Genomic DNA, 21,783 nt, shown 5'->3' on the forward strand with positions numbered 1-21,783 from the left:
GATGGGCTGCTTGGCTTTGGGTGTCTGATAACAGGGGGTTCTAGTCGACAAGACATGGAGACTTTATTGTGACAGGACAAGATCCCTGAGTGGAGGTCAATGACCGTTGCCATCCAGGACCACGAGAAGAACAAATCAGGGTATGTTGAGTCTAAACCATGGCATTTACCCATCAATAGCCAGTCACAAAAATTGTGATTGGCTATTGATTGGCTAGTCCTAATTCTAAGTATATACTTTGAATTAAGAATTGTGCTTCACTTCTCCATGTGCAGAGTGCCCCAATAGAGGTCCACAGCTATGCAAGCCAAATCTTTAACTGCCTGATAATAAAATACTGCAAATAGTGTCTCCTGAACTTCTCTCAATTAAAAAATCACCACAATAGCTCATTAGCCAGTCTAGCATTGTGTGCTATATAGACGTGTCTGGACAGGCACCACTCTGTATTTCTTAGGCAAATCCCATTAGAGCTGTAAATGCTAGCCTGTGACCACAGAGCCCACTAAATGATGTCAGGACCTTGCCCCATACTCATGGAGTCTGATTCAATTCAATTCAATTCAATTTTATTTATATAGCGCCAAATCACAACAGAAGTCGCCTCAAGGCGCTTTATATTGTACAGTAGATCGCACAATAATACATACAGAGAAAAACCCAACAATCATATGACCCCCTATGAGCAAGCACTGTGGCGACAGTGGGAAGGAAAAACTCCCTTTTAACAGGAAGAAACCTCCGGCAGAACCAGGCTCAGGGAGGGGCGGGGCCATCTGCTGCGACCGGTTGGGGTGAAAGAAGGAAAACAGGATGAAAGACATGCTGTGGAAGAGAGACAGAGATTAATAACAGATATGATTCGATGCAGAGAGGTGATCAGAAATATGTAGGCCAGACAGTGTCCAGCTCTCCCTATTTAATTTTCTGGTACCTCCTCAACATTCTTCAGACTGCATTAAATGTGCCCTCCTGGAGAAACTAGATTACCTGTGCAACCAAAATAGCCTGCAGATACAGTCTTATGCTACAAGTAGTGACAAGGACACTAGCAAGAAGCAAAACAAGAGAATAATATCACAGGTTTAGTCAGCTGTAAAAAATTTTGGGCAGCGTATATTAACTCATAGTGGAGTAATATAATGGAGTAAGTCAACATTCTAAATAAACACAGGTAAAACTAACCACACTCCACAGACAGGCTGCACTGTCTCATGTTACACGCAGTTTCATTATTTAATTCATCATGTGTCAAGTTATGGAAAATTTGCTCCCAGGACATACAATTTTATATGTCATCAGTGAATGTAACCTTTAAAGCTTGATTTATAACAAAGCATAATGTCCCGAAATGTAAAACGCTGTATGTGTGTTGATGTTTGTATATGCAAAGGTAACAGGGAGTGAGACCAGTATTTTGTATTCAAACAAAATGTGGGGCACTAGATGAAGAAAAAGTCATCAGTCACAGTCATTGACGTTACCACCTTCTACAGGAAGTGATGACTTCCGGCTGCTGTGTGACAGTTCATCGAAACACACCAAAGCACTCAGCTTCCCTATATCACGCACACTAGACTCAGCAGCTCACGAGGCAGGAGTCTGATGATCTTAGATTCGCATCAATATGTCAAGTCAAAGTGAGCCCACGAACAAAGGAGACAATCTACTGCAAACACCTGAACAGGTAAGGACTACAGTGCATTTCAATATGTTGGCACGACTGTAGACTCCACAATATTTATTTAAATTTGATTCTCCGTGAGTTATTAACTACTTATGTTACACGGTGATCGGGTAACAAGCAAACTGATGATCCCTTCAAATATTTCTGCTCTGGGTTTAAAAGATTTTCCTCGGGTTTGGTTTTCAGTAGCTTGTTATACTAGCAAAGCTTTTTTGCATTTTAGGCTAATTATATGAAAATTAAAAGAAAAAAAACATAAAATGGCAGCTACAACAGTGCTGTTGCATCTGAAGTTGAGTCACTGTCTCCAAATGGCTATTTCGAGATGCTGTGACTATGATTCATTATTATTTTCGGGGGAAAAAAACATCAGATCATGAAGAATGAAACATATTTTTCACAAAAGACACTATTTCTTCACACTGTTTTGCAATCATTTACTTTTGAAGGGTTTGCTACATTCGTACATAGTGAAAATGCTGTATTGGTGTGCGTGTGCGTTTGTTGAGGATGGGTACATGTGTATTTGCATAATTATTTTTAGACTATGTTTATAATGATTCCCTTTCAAGTGAATTTCCTGGATTGTTGGTTTGCTTTTGCTTCCAAGTCAGTTTCATTATCAGCGACAGAGGAAGTCTCTTGCATAGGCAGGCCTTATCAGAAACTTTAAAGAAGCACTCGCATTTCTTCAGACCAGCATTGATGTATTTTTTGCACAGGAAGAACTTGTAGCGAAGGCTGTAGTGACTTGAGATCACATTTAAATTCCTGTTAGTTTCAGTTTGATTCAACTGAAGTAGTTGCTTTCTTTCCGTCCATTTAAATGTCCAACATAAGCACCTTTCCCTTGTTTTTTCCAGGACCATGGCTTACCAAGACTCAAACAGGTAAAACACACAAACCGTAATGAACTAAACCAGTGTGTGTGTGTGTGTGTGTGTGTGTGTGTGTGTGTGTGTGTGTGTGTGTGTGTGTGTGTGTGTGTGTTGGGGGGGGTAAATTTAGCTAAACCAAACCAGCCAAACTGAAAGACCAGAGCCTAATGACTCTGTATCACTGTTCTCAGCATGTTCACACTGTCATATTTATAGATAGTTAGATGTGTAATGGTTAGCAGGTTCATTGCTAATTACCACTCAAGGCTAAATAATGGAATGGACTGACATTTATGTAGTTCCTTTCTGAAAGTGCTTAGACTACATTAAGTATACACTGCAACTACACAATTTACCTTTCTGTTATACGTGATCACTGTTTTTAGAAGTCATGTGATGTAAGATTCATTGATCGGCAAAAAGAACAATCACTCGTTGAGTTGCTATTGAGATGTCTCTCTCGCTTTCTCGAAGCTTAGCTGCTCCTGTTGTTCCAAGAGGAAAAATAATCCCATTACTAAAGTCATTATGCTACACTTGGTACAAAATGTACCCAAGTTATTTTACTAGAGGAGATTTCTTCCTCTTGTGACAAAAACTGTTGTGCAAAATTCTAAGTTAATCCCTCCGATAGCGGTCAAGAAATTTCATTACAGATCAGCTTGGTTGCACTGGTTGAGAAAAAGTCAGATATCCCCCAAGAATCATTACGATAAATCCTTTAAGAATATTCATCCATCCATTTCCTTCTGCTTATCCAATGCGGGAGGAGTTGGAGCATATCCCAACTCCAACAAGGAAAAGTCAGGGACAGATTGCCAGTTTATTGCAGGCTTACAAACTAGATTTGGCAAAGGGAAACTAACTCACATATGTCTGGACTGGTGGAGGAAGCTAGAGTACCCAGAGAGAACCCGTGCAGGCAACGTGAAGAATATGCATTTTTCACTTAACATCTGCAGATCTTGTGCAAGTTTGTCCTGTGGATATTGGGAGAATTTGCTAAATTACGTTATGGTGACACTAGAGAATAAATCTGTAAAATTCATCTTTTGAGGAGCATGAACATCTGTGCAGAATTTCATTTCAATCCTTCCAGTCTTTGTCAAAACAGCCCCTTCAAAAGTCCTCAAAGTCATTAGCAAACGTTCTATATGGACAATGTCAAAATGTACAAAATTTCAGGAATTTTTATAGGGAATGTACTCAAAGAGCTGCCAATGTGACAAGTAGATATTGGATTATTTTACTGAATATGTTAAAGCCAGGAGGTCTTGTTATCAGTTATTGATATGTTTGTTCATAAACAGCTCACTGGCTTTGGTACAGGAAAGTCCCCTCATGAACAGGGATTCCCCAAAGTTACTAGGACATATCCTCTTTGAACAATGGACGTCAAAACATGGATAATATTGTATAAGTCTGTGAAATAGATGTTGGATTATTTTACTAAATAGGTTAAAGCTTTGACACTGTGGTGGCACAATCGGTGTCATCCTCTGTACACAACAAATGTCTGTATAAAATTTAACCTAAATCTTTCCAACAGGTGTTGAGAACTGTGTTTCAGAATTCAACCTGGTGGTATTGCTAAAGGAAAAATCAAGTTACAGACAAACCAGAACACGTCCTATAAGAACAATGAATGGCAAAATATGCAGAATTTTTGTGGTAATTAGTTATGTAGATACAAATGTATCTACCTAGGATACTAAGAACTAAGATATCTACATGTGGCTAAAAAAATTTAAATTTGGAAGCTTTGATATGTTGATTCTAAAGTAATATAGAGTAAGTTGCATCTTATGAGGATAATGAATGAATTTTATATGTGTGCATAATTTCATGGCAAGTCCTTCAAGTTGAATCTATATTTTTCACTGTACAGAAATGATGACGTTTTAGAACATAGTTAATATACGTTCACAAACTTGAAACTCACTGTGATCCATTGTAATCACATATCACTGATATAGTTTTAAAATGTTCCTTTCATGTCTGCTCTTTTTGACGTTTTCCGTGTTTCCCTTTCCAGTTTTCACCTGTGCATGCACGTAAACTGGGGTTGACAAGGAAATTGAGAGGGAGGGTAAGTCACCCTGCATGTGTTTTAAATGCCTAAATTTTAGGTTAAAATTATGCATGATTTCCATATTTATCAAACAGAATCATGGAAACATAGTTTTCCTGTGTCTCCTTTAGGATTTTAAAGAAGATGAAAATCCAGAAGAGAAAGCAAGGAGACACAAGGAGATGGAGGTATAATCACTTCCAGTATATGACTATGTTCAGCATATAAAATGGCATTTTCCAACAACGTTCTCAATGTGATTATGTCTGTTAAAAGCTCAAGCCTCTGTATAAGGAGCTTCTGTACACCATCGCACACAAAATGGGTAAACCGTCTTCAAATGAGGTTTTCACAGATGACCAGCTTCGACGGTACATCCGAGAGGTAAAAACGTAAACGCGTGTATAACGGCACTCATAACTTTCCAACTGCGTTGGTGTGCAGCTAGATGATTGTTCACTCCATCCTATCTACCAGGCTTTCACTATGACAGAATCAGAGCATGACAGTCTGCTGGAGAAAGTACAGAGCACAGAGGTGAGAAAAGGAAGTCTGCATACTTGTTCCAATAAATGCAATGCTGAAGACCACCAACATCTATTAATAGTAGTCATAAGAATTCTATTTTCCACCACCTTTACTGTGGCAGAAATTACATCATCAGTATGTTTAATGCTGCAATAAGTTGCTTTATTATCTAACCCTCTTATCCGTCCAGCCCCCAGTATATTGTCTGATGGCCACTGTCAAAGAAGCCAAGGGAATTCTGGGAAAAGACATCAGTGGTGAGTTTTTGCCTTTCCCGTACAGACAGGGGGTTATCACTTTTCAGTGATATGATGATTGAGACTCTTTTAATGAGTTTCTTTTTTAGCCACAGATTCTATATCGATGTCGATTTCAGCTAGGCAATTGGCTAGACTTCACAGATTTGGGCCAGAGGAAAATATCTACATCATCTCAATATATTTTTATTATTATTTACTTTTTTCTTTTTCTTTCTTTCTTTTTTTTTTTTTTTTTTACAAATAAATATAAAATTTATATGAAAGTTATTAATCAGTCAAATTTACTGTGTGTGATAACCTAAAAAAAATAAAACACTAAAAGTGCCTAAAAAACACAATCATATAAATTTAATGCAAAAGTAGACATAGTTTCCAAATGGTAAATATTGGATGGATTGACATTAAAAAGTACTACTTTGGGTATTCCAGATTTTCCCTTTTGAGCTGGAATGTTTTGGAAAAGCTAAACATTGTACCACTTTACTGACATCTTTCCATTGGTTTTCCCAATACTGTGGATTATAACTAAAAGCCCCAAAACTCATGATATAAAATGATGATTTATGTCCAAAAATGTTATTAAATACTAGCAACTTAATGCTGATGAATGGTAGTGTTTCCATTGTCATTGTTACCTTTTTAGCATTTAGCTTGTAAGCTACAATTGAAGTTTCTTACATGATGGTTTGGGGGATTGTTGTCTGCCATGTTCATGATACAACCATGCTAGAGAAAAATCTGTATGCTCTGATTGGTTAGCGGTAGTTCCTGGAGAATTCTGGTTAATTTCGTAAGACTGCTATTTATATAGTATCTTTTTACTCAGTTAAGTCTCATCAAATTGGGTTCTGCATCTTACCCAAGGAAAACTTTGGGATGTGGACTGGAAGAATCAGGGATCGATTTGACTTGATTTATCTTGTACACAACCCTAAACCCTCACGACCAGTTGCTGCCAGATGGTTATGCACCAGCCCTGTGTGATGCTCCAGCCCTGTGTGACTGGGGTCTGATTCGAATCAGAGTCACGAATCCAAAATGCCAGACTAGTTAATGTCATATGGTTAGTGTTCATCTGTTTGCAAATCCTGAATAGGTTAATCGTCTATAGTTTATAATGTGCATAATTCTCAAACTGATTATCCTCAGAAAAAAAGAAAAGTGAAGATATTGTGCCTTCCTTCTAAGAATTTTCTCCTCTACCAAACTTGATTCATATTTGAATTTACTGAGTTTACATTGTTATGATTGGTTAATCTCTTTTTGGAGATGACTTGAGTTAATCAAAAACTGTTTGTTTTGGACAGGTTTGAGTGATCCATACTGCTTGCTCACTATAATGGAGGATGAGGAGGAGAGTCGGACCCGCCAGTCCAGAGCCAAACCCCTTAAATCGGTCGTAAAGGATGCAGTATCACATGATAAAATCTACCAAACAGACATTAAAAAGCAAACTCTTAACCCCATCTGGAACCAAACGTTCATACTGTGAGTCACAATTCTTGATAATTTCTGCTGAAGTAGATTGAAACGCCCACATTAACTTCCACTGTTTCTCTTCCTTTCAGAGAATTTGGACATTTTGCAGGTGCCAGCTTCCACCTTGAGATGTGGTGAGAAAAACAGAAACCTTCACTTTGTTTGTTTTAAAGTTAATTAGTCATGCTTTTCCTTATCTTCTGTCAAGTATATGGAGTTACAATAATTAAATTAAATGTGGTCAAAGTCTCAAATGATGAGGTGAACGTGAGTTTGTGCTACAAGTGAGCCTAAAGCTCGGGCTTGAGACTACTGTCCTCTCATGCACACAGAGCTCTGGCTGTGAGAACAGAAGCCCCACCCACCTGCTGTTCCTAGCTTTTGTTTGTGAGAGGCAGCCAATCAGAACAAAGTGTGCTTGAAGGGGGCAAAAATGAGCTAAAACAGTTTATTTCACAAAGACGGTTAGCTGAAAGGATTAATAAGGATTAGCTTGAACTGCTCATCATGCAAAGCTACTCTAGTAGGGTGCAAAAACAATAATATGGCATTTGAGATGAGCATATTAGATTCCCTATAAAATGGTCTTTTCACTGCATTCCCCTGTGCTGTGCCTTTTCTGCTACAGGGACAAGGATGAAGAGGTGTCACTCACACAGAAACTAGAGGAGTTCACAACCAACCTAAATAATTTAAGAAGGTATTCTACTTTCTCTGTGACTTATACAAAAAAATTGATTATGCAAAACAGCTAAGTGTTTCTATTTGTACTTGTTTAGGATGATCAAGGAGGCCAAAAAAGAAAAAGGAACAGATGACTTTTTGGGAAAAGTAGTCATAAAACTGAAGGTATTATATGATCTTATTTTTGTATCTTCTGTTTTTGCTCAGCGCTCTCTTTCCAGTCTAGTAACCATTTTCTATCCTCACACTACAGGAGCTCCACTGTACTGAAGACAACTGGTACACTCTGGAGCCCAGAACAGAGACTTACCCTGATCGTGGCCAGTGCCACCTTAACCTCAAGTTCATCCACAAAGGGGTAAAAAGATGCCCTCTTTGCAGTCCCTGTGTAGTTTTACAGAGCGTAGATTTACAGAGCGTATACACAGTCTCTGTTAGAATAAATGAAGAAATGTGCACTCATGAAACCTCTTTGATGTCTAAACTTGCTCAAGAAAGAGGAAGTGGACTCAATAACAGTGAAGTTAATGACACAATACTCTAATAGGAGAAACACGCGCTTCTTGCAGGACAGAGAACATAGCATTTATATGTCTAACAGAAAATACTGGCTATGTGTTGTGTGACTGACAGAGAGATGGGACCCTGAGCGCCGGCCGAAGTGCTTACGTCAACTACTGTGGCATTCTGCAGCAGTTTGTCCAGGCTTACATCTCAAAGCAACAGGTTAGGCAAACATCCTCTCAGCTCTTCTCAAACTCCTTCATCAGTCTCTTATTTCTCTCTCTTTGTGCTTTCGTCTTTTTCTTCTTTAAAGGGACAGTTCACCAGAAAATAAATGTAAAGATGTGTACTTTTGCTTAATTACGTAGTTAACCCTAACCACTTCCCCTCTAATGCTCAAAGCACGACAAGTTAGTTTGAAAAACTCAAAAAGTTTCTTTTTCTGTCCATGAAGCATAATAGATAATAGAAATAAAGTACACTCGAAAAGTTCACAAACCTTGTTGTGACCGTTTCATGTAGGAACTATTTCCTTTACACCCAACTGCATCAAGTGTGGAGCTAGCTAACATTATCAATCAGCCAAGGGGGGCACCATCAATGCTCGCATCTTGTCACAAGAGCAAGACTCAAATTCTTTTGTAAAGTATTACGGTTGGTGGTTGATGGGAAGAAAATAGAGTTTGCATGAAACTTCTCACTATTTGTTTCTGGATTTCTGGGTTATGCTTTCTGGAAAGACAGTGATGGTGACTTTTTTATTTATTTTTTTTTATTTTATTTTATTTTATTTTATTTTATTGGACTTAGCCATTCTGTTCAGAAGAAGACAACTAACTTTACAGCTGGGATCTCCAAAAGTCGGCAACTCACAACAAAGAATATTTAGAGGAATAAAGCTTACTATAGTACCGGAAATGTCTGTCTGTCTGTCTGTCTGTCTGTCTGTCTGTCTGTCTGTCTGTCTGCAAACTACACATTCAAGAGTTGCTCAACCAAACTTGGCACCCTACATCGAAGGCCCCTTAGAGATATCAGATATGTTAATGCCATCATGATGTTGTTATCCTTTCTGATGACGTCAATGAGCCTTTATCCACCAACAACACCTTAAAAAAGCCTTTTATCATTTTAAGTACATGACAAAAACGTCTGATTTACATCTGAAAAAAGCTGAATTACGCACGTCATATCATGATGCTATCTCATTACTCGGAAACCACTTATCAGCAGGCTACAATGACCTGTTTTTAGTATTTATGCACCTATCACGCCTTAATAAAAGCGTCATATCATTTTAATTTGACAGGATCTCATTTATATCCACAAAAGTTTAATTATGCAGGATATGTTAGGATGCCATCACATTGCCTTTACAACCAAGTTTTAGCTTTTCTGCACCTGCAACACCTTATAAAAGAATCATGTTATTCATCTTTATATTTAAACAATCATGGACAGGTGAAACAATACTGCAGCACAGGCCTGTAGTAGTACTAAAAAATGTCTGTATTTGATTTTAGGGTGAACTCTCCCTTTAACCCTCTGATCTTGTTTTGTCTCTCTCAGAGTTCTGCCCCGTGGAAAGGGGAGTTGTGCGGCGAGGCCCAGACTCTGCTCGAACTGTACGCTACGCAGAACGACCTCTCACCTTTTCTTCAGGACCTGGCGTAAGCACCATATTTAACATGTTGTATATTTCATATGAGAAGAAGATAAAACAAGCCCTGCGTTAGCTGAAGGGAATCATAAACTCTAGATCTATCAATCTATTGCCAAGTTTTTATCATTTATCAGCTTCCAGTGATATTGCATCAGAGTTATGATGAACATACTATAAGTCAGTGTCATCCAAGTCAAAGAATCCCCACAAAATGTAACTGAAACCTAATTACATTCGTCATTTTGGGATTTTACCAATACACATCAGTTAAAGCACAAAATTAAAAGACTGTGTGTCAAAAACAAATTCATTTTAAAAATTGTCTTTCGAGTACATTAGTGCGGCTGTTAACCTTAGCCACAAGGTTGTTACTGCTGTGCCAGCTTTCAGTTGTGCTTCTGAATAAATGTGGATATGTGTGTGCCCCTGACAGGAAATGGGTGGCGTACAGTAAGTTGTACCAGAGCTTAGAAGTGGACTCGTCTGTGCTGTTACAGCAGCTCACGAGTATAGAATACCACTGGCACCAGCAGGAGCTGCCCTACCAACAGGTATAAGTGCTCAACTCACTGTCACACAGCTGCATAATTCAGAAGCAAAAGTGCTTTATTGTGAGAATTTCTGAAAAGCAGGTGAAGAGCTTTAACAGCACAGGGACCTGCATGCTTTCTCCTCTGCTAATGCAACCTAACTATGTCACCTACTTTTACTCGTCGTCTTGCTTTAATGATGATTTTTCTATCCTGTGATAGTCATTAATAAAAAAGTTGAAAGAAGCCAGGAGCTGACTTTTAATGCCAGAAGTGTTGAGGAAGGTGTTGCACTCTGTTATCAGAAACAGGAACTTGGGGACTCTCTTCACGGCTTCCTGCAGTACGGCCTGTGTCTGGTGGCCAAATACAGAGACATCTTCCCTCCAACACCCACTGCTACTCCAAAACTACACAGACTGCTCAGGTACACGTGGTTATAAGTGTTTACAGACCCGACGGCAGAGCTGTTGTAGTTGAGGACTTTGATTATAAAGTACTTGTGCTTTTTTTAGGATATTGGTCCAGATCTGTAAGACACAGGCTTTTCAGAAATTAAATCCAGCTCAGTTTGACCTTCATGATGAGGTCAGCGATGCCATACAGGTCAGTCATCATACTTGGGAGATTATTACCATCTTAATGTTTAGTACATCATATAACTGTAAGCACTCATCACATTACTTTTATATCAGAAAGGTACAGAGGACTGGTTCATCATCAAAAAGGGTCTGCATCAGCCGATGACTAAGGTAAAGTCAAGCACGTCATGAAAACCTTACACGGTTTATCCATTTTATTGCACTACACTTATTATTTTTGCGCTATGCTGTCATACAGGACCTCTCAGAGATTGGGAGCGCCCTCTCTAGGTTAATTGGGGAGGTGCAGGAAGACATAAAACACAACAAGGACGTCTGGAACAGAGTATTTGTGAGGTAAGAAGGCAATTAAATTTTATTTTTGACTTGGCTTACAGTAGCTTGAAATTGATGAAAACCTTCCCTGTTCTCATGATATGTTTTTATCACAACAGTGCTGTGCAAGTTGATGTGTTCACTGTCATCTATAAGAGGTTTGACTCCATGGTAAGTAGAGATGGAACAGTCCCATCAAGCCCCGTCAACCTTCTTTTTAATGAATCTGGTCATTTCTCACCACATTGTCCTCTCCTTTCCTCCACAGATTGCAAAAGAAGTGAGGGAAACCTTGTCGTTAATGGAGGATCAGATGGAGCAGCAACTAGCCAACAGCCTGTTCCCAGTTTATCTGAGCTTGCAGGCCATCTACAAAGACAAAGCTTTCTTACAGAAAAGGTCAGAAATCATCACACTCAGTGATCTATCTTATATGGCAGCCCAAGCTCGAGCACCCCTTCACTTGCCCCACCGCTCATGCTCCAAATGTACCACCCTGTTTCTAAAACAGCTGCTGGAAAACCTCACAATTATTCATATCAACTGTTTCCTTATCAAAAACTGTAAAGATTGTGTCAATTACATTGTCTTAGATACAAATTATTCCAATCACTGCCTTTTAATTGTATTAACATTACACATGTGGGCCAAAATGTCACAGAAACCGGGTTGTATTCATGTTTTTTAAAGTGGTGCTGACACTTCAGTTAAGCGTTCAATCCATTTTTTAATCTATTTATTTTTTGGTTTTTGATACAATTAAATGCCAATGTTTGTTCAACTGAAGTTTAAATTCCTGCTGTCAGTACTTTGGAGTTTAATGCAAGTAATGTAATAGAAGCTCAAGAGCTTGTCTGTCTTTTTAGGGGAGTGCTAGAGCTGACAAACTTTCATGAGGGTTTCCGAGAGGCTCTGCCTTACTGGCTGAACCAGGCGTTCAGCACCACTCAGGACAGGGTGGAGAGGGCTGTCCAGGTGGACCAGGTAAATGACAGAAGACTCTTATTGTAATGTACATTTCTTCCACAAAGAAAAATGTCAATATATATTTTTTAAACCCTGTCTTCTTCTCAGCTCCAACCACTGCAAACTGGTGTTGTACCAATAAAACACAGCTCCTCAGCAGTGGACCTGGTGGCGTGCATCCAGCCCATCTGCCAGCTGTGGGACCAGCTGTCCTGGCCTGACCCCGAGGAGGCTTTCATGCTCATGGTCAAAATCACCGAGGTGCATATATCAGATTGTAAACTGGTTACATTACATGATTGTTGGGAAGATTGTTGGTTTTATATCCTGGCTTTCTGTGTGTTTTCAGGATGTTTGTAAAATTGTGGTGAACTATTGTAAAATCCTAAAGGAGAGAGTCAGGGTGCTGTCTGAGAACTCTGACCACGGCTCTGCTATTAACATGGTAAGAAGAAGAAAACAACAAAAATAATCTTTAGGAACAAATGAATGCTACAACCAGAATATCCTCCTCCTCTCTGTGCAGTTGTGCGTGGTTGTGAACGACCTGGAGCACTTGCGGACTGTGTTGACCCGACTTCCCACACAGCTGAACTGGGCAGGGCTTCGAGACAGGACTCACGATGTGATAGGAGAAAGCCAGTTCAAAAACACGCTGCCATCACAGCTCCAGCAGGCCCAGAGCATCTTGGGCCGAGAGATCCGATCAGCTTTAGACACTCTTGGGAAGAAGGTATCGAAGGTTAAAATGGAAAACTGGACAGTTTTTAAAAAAACGCTATGTTTCACACATTTAAAATGAAATGTCTCTTCAGTTAAACACAGACATTGAAACACACGTCAGAAGCATGTCGACCAGACGGAGGATTCCCTCCAAATCCACAGAGGATGTAAGTGATGCCTGCTCTCTTCCAGTCTTTTGTCCAGTTTCCCTCACCTCATCCCCAGTTGGTCACAACAGACGGCTGCCCCTCCTCTGCCTAAGGTTTCTTCCTGTTAAAAGGGAGTTTTTCCTTCCCACTGTCACCAAGTGCTTGCTGATAGTGGGTCTGATTGCTTGGCTTTTCTCATTAACTCACAATATAAATCACATTGAGGGGACTGAGTTGAATCGAATCGATTTGAACTGAATTTCTGTGTTTGCCTAACATTTAGCCTCTTTACTGTTTTTAGGCTGCAGCCCCTCTTATGCGCTACCTAGAGCAGGAGCTGCAGTACATGAATGAAAACTTAGTTCAAGAGAACTTCAACAGGTACTGATTCTAATGTCTGATAGCTCTGCTTGTGTTGTGTATTTTCCGATTGTTTGTTTTCAGTGTCTCAAGAAAGTTTTCTAAGGAGTTTCAATTTATTTTATCTTCTATATCCAGTCTCCTGACTCCTCTGTGGAATAACTCAGTGAAAATCATCCACCAGGTGGCTAATCAGCATCAACAGCAAGAGGGGCTAATGGTGTTCTCCCAGAGGTTACTATATACACTGCAGGTTGGTCCACAGCCACAGAAAGCTGTCTGGTAAAGTCTGGCTGTCTTGTTATTTCTTTGAGTACTCTTCAGGGAAAGTTCTCCAATCTTCCTGAAGGACATTCCAAGTTCTTCTTTGGATGTTAGCTCCAATCCTCAGTGATGTTGAGCTCTGAGCCAATTCATAAATGATGGTGTTCCACTGTGTTCAATCTATGTGTTTGTCCTATCCATGTATGCTTTCGCTAAAGACTGTTATCTCTCTCTCATGCATGACCTCCTCTGTACATACTAATGACGATTTGAACCTAAAATATCGAATATCGATCCATCACTCAATAAGGCCTGTTGTCACTGATTTTCAGGCTTGTGTAGTTTGGCATACCTCAGCCGTTTTTCCCCTTTACCCTCCTTGAATATGGCATCTTAACAGCCACCCATCCACTAAGAACATTTCTGAGGTTTTGCTGAATAGTATATTAACCAAGAGCTTCTAAAGGGATCTCTCAGCTCCTCTAAGATCTTTGCTATATTTTGTCCTCTTTCTTAAGGACATTGGCTATTCTTTATCATCCTTTTTGACTTAAATGGGGACCACTATTTACTAAATGATCATCATGCTGTTTGAGTTAGACTTTAAATTAGTAATTGAAACTAATTAGGAGGGGTACTGCGGTGTACCCAGGTTACAAATCAATGAAGCGGATGGGGTGTTTTTTTACAACCAGAGGAGTCGTGACTGCTGGTCATTACAATAGCACATTTTTAGCGGACATCATCAAAGTAAAAAAAATTTTAAAAGCTTCATAATTTGTTTTTTTATTTCTTGTAAATGTCAGTGCCTTGAGCAGTGCTTCCACGCTGAGGGAAACGGACTTCCTCTGAATAAACTTCACTCTGATGAGTACAAGGTGAGTCTCTGCAAAAGACAAATTGTTCATTTCACCGAAAAATGTAAAATGATTTGACTTTATTATTTCACTCTTGTGTCTGTCGAGGCCCTTAAAAGTCACCTCACTCACCACTCCCTGAATAGCCAGCAGCTTGTGGAAAAGTACCTTGAAGGGAAAGTGTTTGAGCAGGTGAGTTTTGCAATAAACACTTATCACACAAATTTCTTTTACAGCTCTATTAGACTGTCACTGTCTCTGCTGATTTACAGAAAGCATACAGTGGGGAGAAATACGGCGCTGTCACCCTCCTAGCATCCTACAGAAAATCAGACCAAAAACTCCGAATTGAGGTGCTGAATGCAGTCAACCTCCTACCAATGGATTCTAATGGTAAGAACAGTTACAAACACATCCTGCTGATACAAACAGGTGCTGTAGATCCATGATAAGTATACAGTGATGTGTGCGTTGACGGCAGGTCTCAGTGATCCATTCGTGCATCTGTGTCTGGAGCCTTACCACATCTTTCCCGAGGTAGAACCTCGCTGCACTCAGATCAAAAACTGCGATCTCAACCCCCTTTTTGACGAGGCCTTTGAATTGTAAGTAGTTCACTCTCATAAGTGAGCCTGTGCGGCTGTCTTCTTTCTACGTGTTTCATCTCATGTATCTGCCTTCCCTCCTCTGTCGTAGTCTGGTTTCACTGGAACAGTGTCAGGCCCACAGTGCTTGCCTGGTGATCACAGTCCTGGACCACGACACCTTGAGGTCAGACGACTTTGAAGGCGAGGCCTTTCTGTCCCTCAGATCAATACCGGGAGTTGTTAAAGAATCCAAAGGAGATGGACTCAGCTTACAGCCAAATGACGTTCCTGCTCAAATCCGCTTGCCTCTGATGCATCCTAAACCTAATGGTACGTCAGTATGTTAAAGTTACATCACAACAACAGTCGCCTCAAGGCGCTTCATATTGTAAGGCAGACCCTAAAATAACACATACAGAGAAAAACCCAACAATCATATGACCCCCGTGAGCAAGCACTTTAATACTTGCCTATACCAGAAGGTTTGCTGTGTCTGCCAACACAGTCTCAAAAGCATGGACATGCTGTAGAGTGCCATAGAACAGCGGTCCCCAACCTTTTTTGTGCCACGGACCGGTTTATGTCCGAAAATATTTTCACGGACCGGCCTTTAAGGTGTCACGGATTAATACAACAAAATAAAACCAGTACTGGTACCAAAAAAAAGAAGATTTATTCATAACACGCGGGAAAAGACCCAGGGAAACCTAACAATAAAAACAATAAAAAATAACGCTAAAAACCGATTAAAAACCCTGAAAACCGTAAATTTCACACCCGAGCCTCAACTCTCGCGGCCCAGTACCAAATGACTCACGGACCTGGGGACCACTGCCATAGAAGGTCTTTAACCTATCAGCAGGACCGGTATCTGCTCCTTCATGCAAGGAGGAAAAGGATGAGCACTGCCAGAGATACGAAATGATCTCCAGTAGGCCACTGGTGTGAATGTCTCTGACCAAACAATGACAAACAGACTTATTGAGGTTGGCCTGAAGTCAGCACTGGCTTTTCATAGATGAGAGCAGGTTAACCCTGAGCACATGTGACGTCCGGAGATGTCGTGGAGAATGTCTAACATTGTTGAGGGTGACCAGTTTGGTGGTGAGTCAGCGATGGTTTGGGAAGGCATATCCATGGGTAGATAGATACATAGACAGACTAAGCAACAGCAACCTGACTGCCATTAGGTATCAGGATGAAATCCTTGGCTCCATTGTTAGACCCTACGCTGGTGCAGTAGGTCCTACATTCCTCCTTGTGCACGGCTTAATAAGAGTATGCAGGCAGTTCCTCAAGGATGAAGAAATTAATTGCATTGATTGGTCCGCACACTTGCCTGATCTAAATCCAACACAGCACCCTTGGGACGTTATGCCACCAGGTTGCGCCTCAAACTGTCGAGGAGCTCATTGATGCCCCGGTCCAGATCTGGGAGGAGATCCCTCAGGACACCATCTGTCAGCTCATTAGGAGCATCCCCTGATGTTGTCAGGCTTGCATTCAAGCATGTGGTGGCCATAAAAAACTCTTGAGTATCATTTTGACTTGCTGCAATGAAATTTATACCAGCCTGCTGTATCATTGTTTCACTCTGATTTTTCTTTGAATTCAGCCCTCTGTAGGTTTACAAGTTTCATTTCATTCACACAATGTGGCATCTTTTTCCTCCCTAACCCATTAACCATACCATATCAGTACAGATATCAGCATCACTTTTTTCCCCATTGAGATCTGATGTGTTTTTAAAGTGTTCCTTAAATTGTAAATCATCAGTAGCACTGAAGCCTAACCCCTGTTTGTGTGCCTTTCTGTAGACAACAACATCCTGCGGTTACTGGAGTCCAGGAAAGGAGACCGGGAGGCGCAGGCTTTTGTAAAGAAGCGAAGACAGAGAGAGAAACAGTCACAGGAGACCATTCAGTCATAATGAACACACAGAAACAAGCTGTTCCTCCAAAAATATACAATTTGTTTTAATGATCTGTACCAAAAACAATGAAAAAAATCCACTCAGAGGGAAACACTGGTGTTGCATGAGTTGTGTGTGGACCTTATGCTGAGCATGAGTTTACCGAAGACCATCACAGTGATCATGAACACTTTGAGCCTCACACAGCTTTACATACCTGTATGCTTCCTGATGCTTTGTCTAATCAGTGCAAGAGATAAGTATGACATCACTTAACTATGTGTGTGTGTGTGTGTGTGTGTGTGTGTATATATATATATATATATATATATATTATATAAGACTACATTTGACGCTGAAATGTCAAAGATTACTACAAATGCTAAAATATTGGCAGAGAAACCTGTTGCGCGTTGATTTAAACACAGCAATGGGGCCAGTTTTAATAAAAATACTTATGTCTGAGTTAACATGAAAAAGTAAAAATTAAAAATATGTCTTTTCAAAGAGTACACAAGTTGACTATGTTTGCCTCGATTGTGTTAACATGCTTATTCTTCCAGTTTATGTAGAAGAATATTAGAGAAAACCTGAGTGCTTTAAACAGAGGCCATCTGTTGTAAATTCAAACAAATATTCCTACTATTGTTTTTACATTTCTGTTAATAATGACCAGTAAATAATTTTGCTTAGCTAAAGAGAGGGAGAAAAAAAAATGCAGCAAAATCTAGAAATGTGATCTCAGTAGACTGGGATATCCTCTTTTTGACTGTAACAATATAGACTCGTTGCTAGATGAAACTAACCATGCCCTTTAAGTGTTCTCATTCAGACCTCTTGATTTTTGTTAGGATGGCTCAAAAATATTAAACAATAAATAAAACAAATAAAGTAAAATAAATTGCTGACCTGTTGCACATGGATGGAAAACACTCTGTTTAGAGTAAAAAACATAATTGAGAACTATTTGTGTAAATGTTTCATAGCTAGGGTTACACAAGAAATGACAGCAGGTCTTAAAGTGATTTTCACAACTCAAGGGCAGGTGGAAAGAACAGTGTTGCTGGTCAAAAGCATCATCTAGATAAAAAAAAAAAAAGAAAAGAAATTGTTCCACTGGTAACACTGGAAACATTATTCAAAGTTCCACATTAAGAGCTTTTACTTAGTGACTACAGCTCACCAAGCTGGCAATTTGTAAGTAAATCTCATCTTAGAAGTACACAACTAGGTCAGTGCTTGATTTGTTACCAAATAACAAAATGACCTCTGGGTAATTCTGAACTGTTGCCACAATTCGAGGCTGGTGTCTGTGGAATCAGGACTGACTGGTCTGGAATCTGTGGTGGTCCCACTGAATTGTGAGGTCAAGAGAGCTGCTGTTCCAGGCTCTGTTCAGGGCACAGTGGGCAATCTGTAGAAGTGGAGCAGCTCTCACACTGTAGTCCATGGCCACAGGGCAGCGACACCGAGCCCTGCTCTCCACACGTCACGCAGCACTGTCTCTGTTTCCTGTACACCACCTTAATAAACACATATACATGTTTATATTCATATACACTGTTAGTAAATCATCCATTATTCTTTAATACCTTCCAATCATTCTACCAGGTTACTGGGTGTTTGTCAGTATTAGTCATTTATACATGTAAGTTACTGTCACACATGTATGCCATTCAGTACCTTACAGATATGTCGTTTTACAAGTCTTGCTGTAGTAAAATGCTTTTTATCTATATTAATTTGTATCAGTCTGAATAAAGTTAAAGACAATCTATCATTCTTTCCTTTATTTTCTGCCATATATGGATGGTTACAATAGTGGAAACTCAGGTTAAATACAGGTAAAGGTTCAAATAATGAAGCCAGCACATATAAAACTAGTTCTATAAACAAAAGCTCATGTTTAAAACTTAAATCTCTGTATCAGATACGTCTTTTTTTGCTCTTGGCTCTGTATGATGTCACACAGAGACAAGATTTCTCTAATATGGCTGTGTCCTGAATCGTTTCTGAGGGGCAGCCAATCAGAAAAAAGTGGGTTTAAAGGTAGAGGGAAGGGAAGGAAAATGGAAAAACTGATGGGGTAAATTTAGGTCGAATATAAAGATAAGATGAGCAAGAATTACTTTCAACTGTGATCATACAGTTTACTCTCACAGAGCCTAAAAATACAGAGCTGAAAGTTAGTATAATAGGCCAAAAAAATGTTTTTGCCTAATTTAGGCCCCCCGCCCTCTAATTTAAGTCGGGCCCCCGTCACACAAACCTGCTCAGTGAACCAATGACAAAAATGTGTATTCCCAAACCAGTTGGTGAGAAGCTGCTGGAGGCTGCTGGCTGTCTCTAGGTGAGACAAATCTCCTCGTGATTGCTTTGGTTGCTACAGCCGCAAACTGGAACTGAGAATGTTTGCCTTCAAAGTAAAAGTTACCACTGAGACCAACACATTTCAAAAGGCACAACTTTTACTATGAAGGCAAATATTCTCCACTCCAAGTTTGCATTGACAACTTTGTGTCTTCCATACAAACTACAGGCAACTGTGGCAAGCTGCTAGTGACAAAAGCAATCACAAAGAGGTCTATGGTTTAGCACCATATACCCCTTTGTGACCAGTTTCACCCGGCAACATCAAACAACCACTCAGCAACTGGATGTTGAATACACATTTTTCCGGAGCCATCGGTGGGTACCATTGGCTCACTGACTGTCCTCTAGCTTCCTCAGACCAGGAAGAAAAAAAATGTTATTCTACTAAGGAACATGTTGGATTACATTTCCATTCCAATACTTCAGCAATCAGAGAGCAAAACGTTTACCCAGAGCTGTGGAAGTGGAGTCGGGACAGACTTTAGAGCAAGAAGGTGAAAGTTCAGATGGAGGACATAACAGCTTTTGAGAAGCCTGAACTGGGCCAAAATGACGATACCAGAGTTCATTATGGATAATAACTATTGTGTAAACTAGGGCTTTGAAGTTGTGGGATTTGGTTTCTCCATTGCCATACAGGACACCGGCCTGTGACAGGTACATCAGGGCATGCTCCAATCTGTTTAAGGGAGCTCTGACTTTCCAGAGGGCTTTATTCTCCCCCCCTTACAAGTGAGATCAACATAATTACTTTGATGGATTGCCTAATCTAGAAGAATCTGTCTCAACTTATTGCATTGAAGTGAGGACGCGCTCTCTGGAGTGATGAATCGTGCTTCTCTATCTGGTAATCAGATAGATGAGTCTGGGTTTGGCGGTATCCAAGGAGAACAGTACTTGTCTGACTGCACTGTGCCAAGTGTAAAGTTTGGTGGAGGGAGGATTATGGGTAATGTTTCCGCAGTTGGACTCAGCCAGTGAAAGGAACTCTTAAAGCTTAGCCAAGACATTTTGGGCACTTCCATGGTCCTAACTTTGTGGGAACAATTTGGGGATGGCCCCTTCCTGTTCCATCATGACTGCACCAGTTCATAAAACAAAGCCCACAAACACATGGATGAGAGAATTTGGTGTGGAAGAACTAGACTAGCCTGCACAGATTCCTGACCTCAACCTTTGACCTTTGGAATTAATTATACTGGAGACTGGAGCTGTTATAGCTGCAAAGAGTGGGACAACATCATGAGATGTCATTCAAGTTTTGGCAATATAACGTATGGTGAAGAATGTTTTAGTTCCAGAACGTTTTCAGTTTTGATGCTACCTTCAAAAAAATGAACATTTCCCTCTTGTTTGTGTGACTTTTTTTCTCTAAAACCCGGTTGCTCGTTTTCTGGTTGTGGGTGGCGCTGTCCCGTTTTCATGTTTCATGCTAAAAAACAATTTCAACCCAATTTCAGAATTATTTTAATGCTGCTTTCCTGGCAGATGTGAGCACAACCCTCTGGTTTGTATGTCTGACATTGTATATCTAGATTTATGTTTAGCTAATGGCCTCAAATTTGTGGTCATGTAGCCAAGATTTCTAGTTAAAGTCTAAGTGTGTGGTGGAAGTTTTGATAGAAAATTAGGTTCACAAATAAAAAACATGATATCACTAATTAAACTGCTCCACTTCTGCTGATAAGAAGACAAACTGGAGGATTGTGGTGCGACTGTAACCCTCACTGTGCCTCGTACTGCTTCTGATACTGAGGTAAAAGCATCCCGAACAATGACTCTTCATCTACCATTTTTGTTCCATCTTTGAGATAGGCTGGCCAGCTTTGTGTGTTAGCCTTCTTACATGTGCTATCAGATATGAAATATCGCTTAACTGGGACATTTTCCTTTTTTCTTTTAAGCCATAGACCTCAAAACATTGATACTATTTGTTTTGACTGGTAAGATAATAATTAGGATTAATTAGCTACACACCTAAACTCCTTAATGTTCGATGGAAACGTGGCCAAAAAGTGTTGGCTAGCTAGAACACTAGAGTGGATGCTATTCGACTTAGGAAGGAAAACAGCCGAGTCAAAACAAGCAGTGTGAGGCTAACAGGTATGTGGGGGTTGTGGGTATTACCTGTTCCACAGCATGTAAGCAGGTACAAAGCTGAGCCTGTAAACTGAGGACTGACTCCAACGGCAGCCGGTGTAGTAGCTGGAGTTGGTGCAGTGACAGATGAGGATTATCTCCGCTTCTTAAGCTCTCCAGCGCCTCCTGCAGGAGAGTAGCTTGTCTCTGCGCCTCCTCCTCAGCCTGCCTGGCTCTTTCTGCTTCCACAGCTAACCGCGTTGCATGGGCACGTGACTCCTCTGCATCCGCTTTCAGTGCCGCAAACGACTG

The 21,783-nt window shown here is 40.2% G+C and overlaps 2 protein-coding genes across 2 annotated transcripts in view; one reads left to right on the forward strand and one right to left on the reverse strand.

The window, feature by feature from the left end:
- unc13d (unc-13 homolog D (C. elegans)) lies at positions 1–17,539 on the forward strand. Its single transcript, XM_031753318.2, has 35 exons — positions 1–140; positions 1,497–1,687; positions 2,551–2,577; positions 4,601–4,654; positions 4,768–4,824; positions 4,913–5,020; positions 5,114–5,173; positions 5,355–5,421; positions 6,732–6,912; positions 6,993–7,037; positions 7,532–7,603; positions 7,683–7,752; positions 7,841–7,945; positions 8,221–8,313; positions 9,661–9,761; positions 10,188–10,305; positions 10,590–10,711; positions 10,800–10,890; positions 10,980–11,036; positions 11,125–11,222; positions 11,321–11,372; positions 11,470–11,600; positions 12,068–12,185; positions 12,276–12,428; positions 12,517–12,612; positions 12,694–12,900; positions 12,983–13,057; positions 13,341–13,420; positions 13,538–13,652; positions 14,470–14,541; positions 14,629–14,712; positions 14,793–14,913; positions 15,002–15,125; positions 15,217–15,437; positions 16,925–17,539. Exons 2-35 carry the CDS (start codon positions 1,628–1,630, stop codon positions 17,035–17,037), a joined length of 3,348 nt encoding a protein of 1,115 aa, XP_031609178.1. The 5' UTR covers positions 1–140; positions 1,497–1,627; the 3' UTR covers positions 17,038–17,539.
- The window catches only part of unk (unk zinc finger), an 11,258-nt gene continuing 6,531 nt past the window's right edge, over positions 17,057–21,783 (reverse strand). The window contains exons 14-15 of the mRNA XM_031753319.2: positions 21,520–21,780; positions 17,057–18,542 (exon numbers count right to left, since the gene is read on the reverse strand). Of these exons, the coding sequence (XP_031609179.1) occupies positions 18,387–18,542; positions 21,520–21,780 (417 nt within the window). The 3' untranslated portion in view covers positions 17,057–18,386. The remainder of the gene's footprint in view (positions 18,543–21,519; positions 21,781–21,783) is intronic.

This window comes from Oreochromis aureus, linkage group 8 (assembly GCF_013358895.1).
Source record: "Oreochromis aureus strain Israel breed Guangdong linkage group 8, ZZ_aureus, whole genome shotgun sequence".
In the NCBI taxonomy this organism is placed as follows: domain Eukaryota; kingdom Metazoa; phylum Chordata; class Actinopteri; order Cichliformes; family Cichlidae; genus Oreochromis; species Oreochromis aureus.

Coding starts and splice junctions, on each gene's coding strand:
- unc13d (XM_031753318.2), top strand. CDS start 1,628: ATGTCAAGTCAAAGTGAGCCCACGAACAAAGGAGACAATCTACTGCAA. Junction 7,946..8,220: donor TCAAGTTCATCCACAAAGGG/GTAAAAAGATGC, acceptor TGTGACTGACAG/AGAGATGGGACCCTGAGCGC. Junction 14,713..14,792: donor AAGGGAAAGTGTTTGAGCAG/GTGAGTTTTGCA, acceptor GCTGATTTACAG/AAAGCATACAGTGGGGAGAA.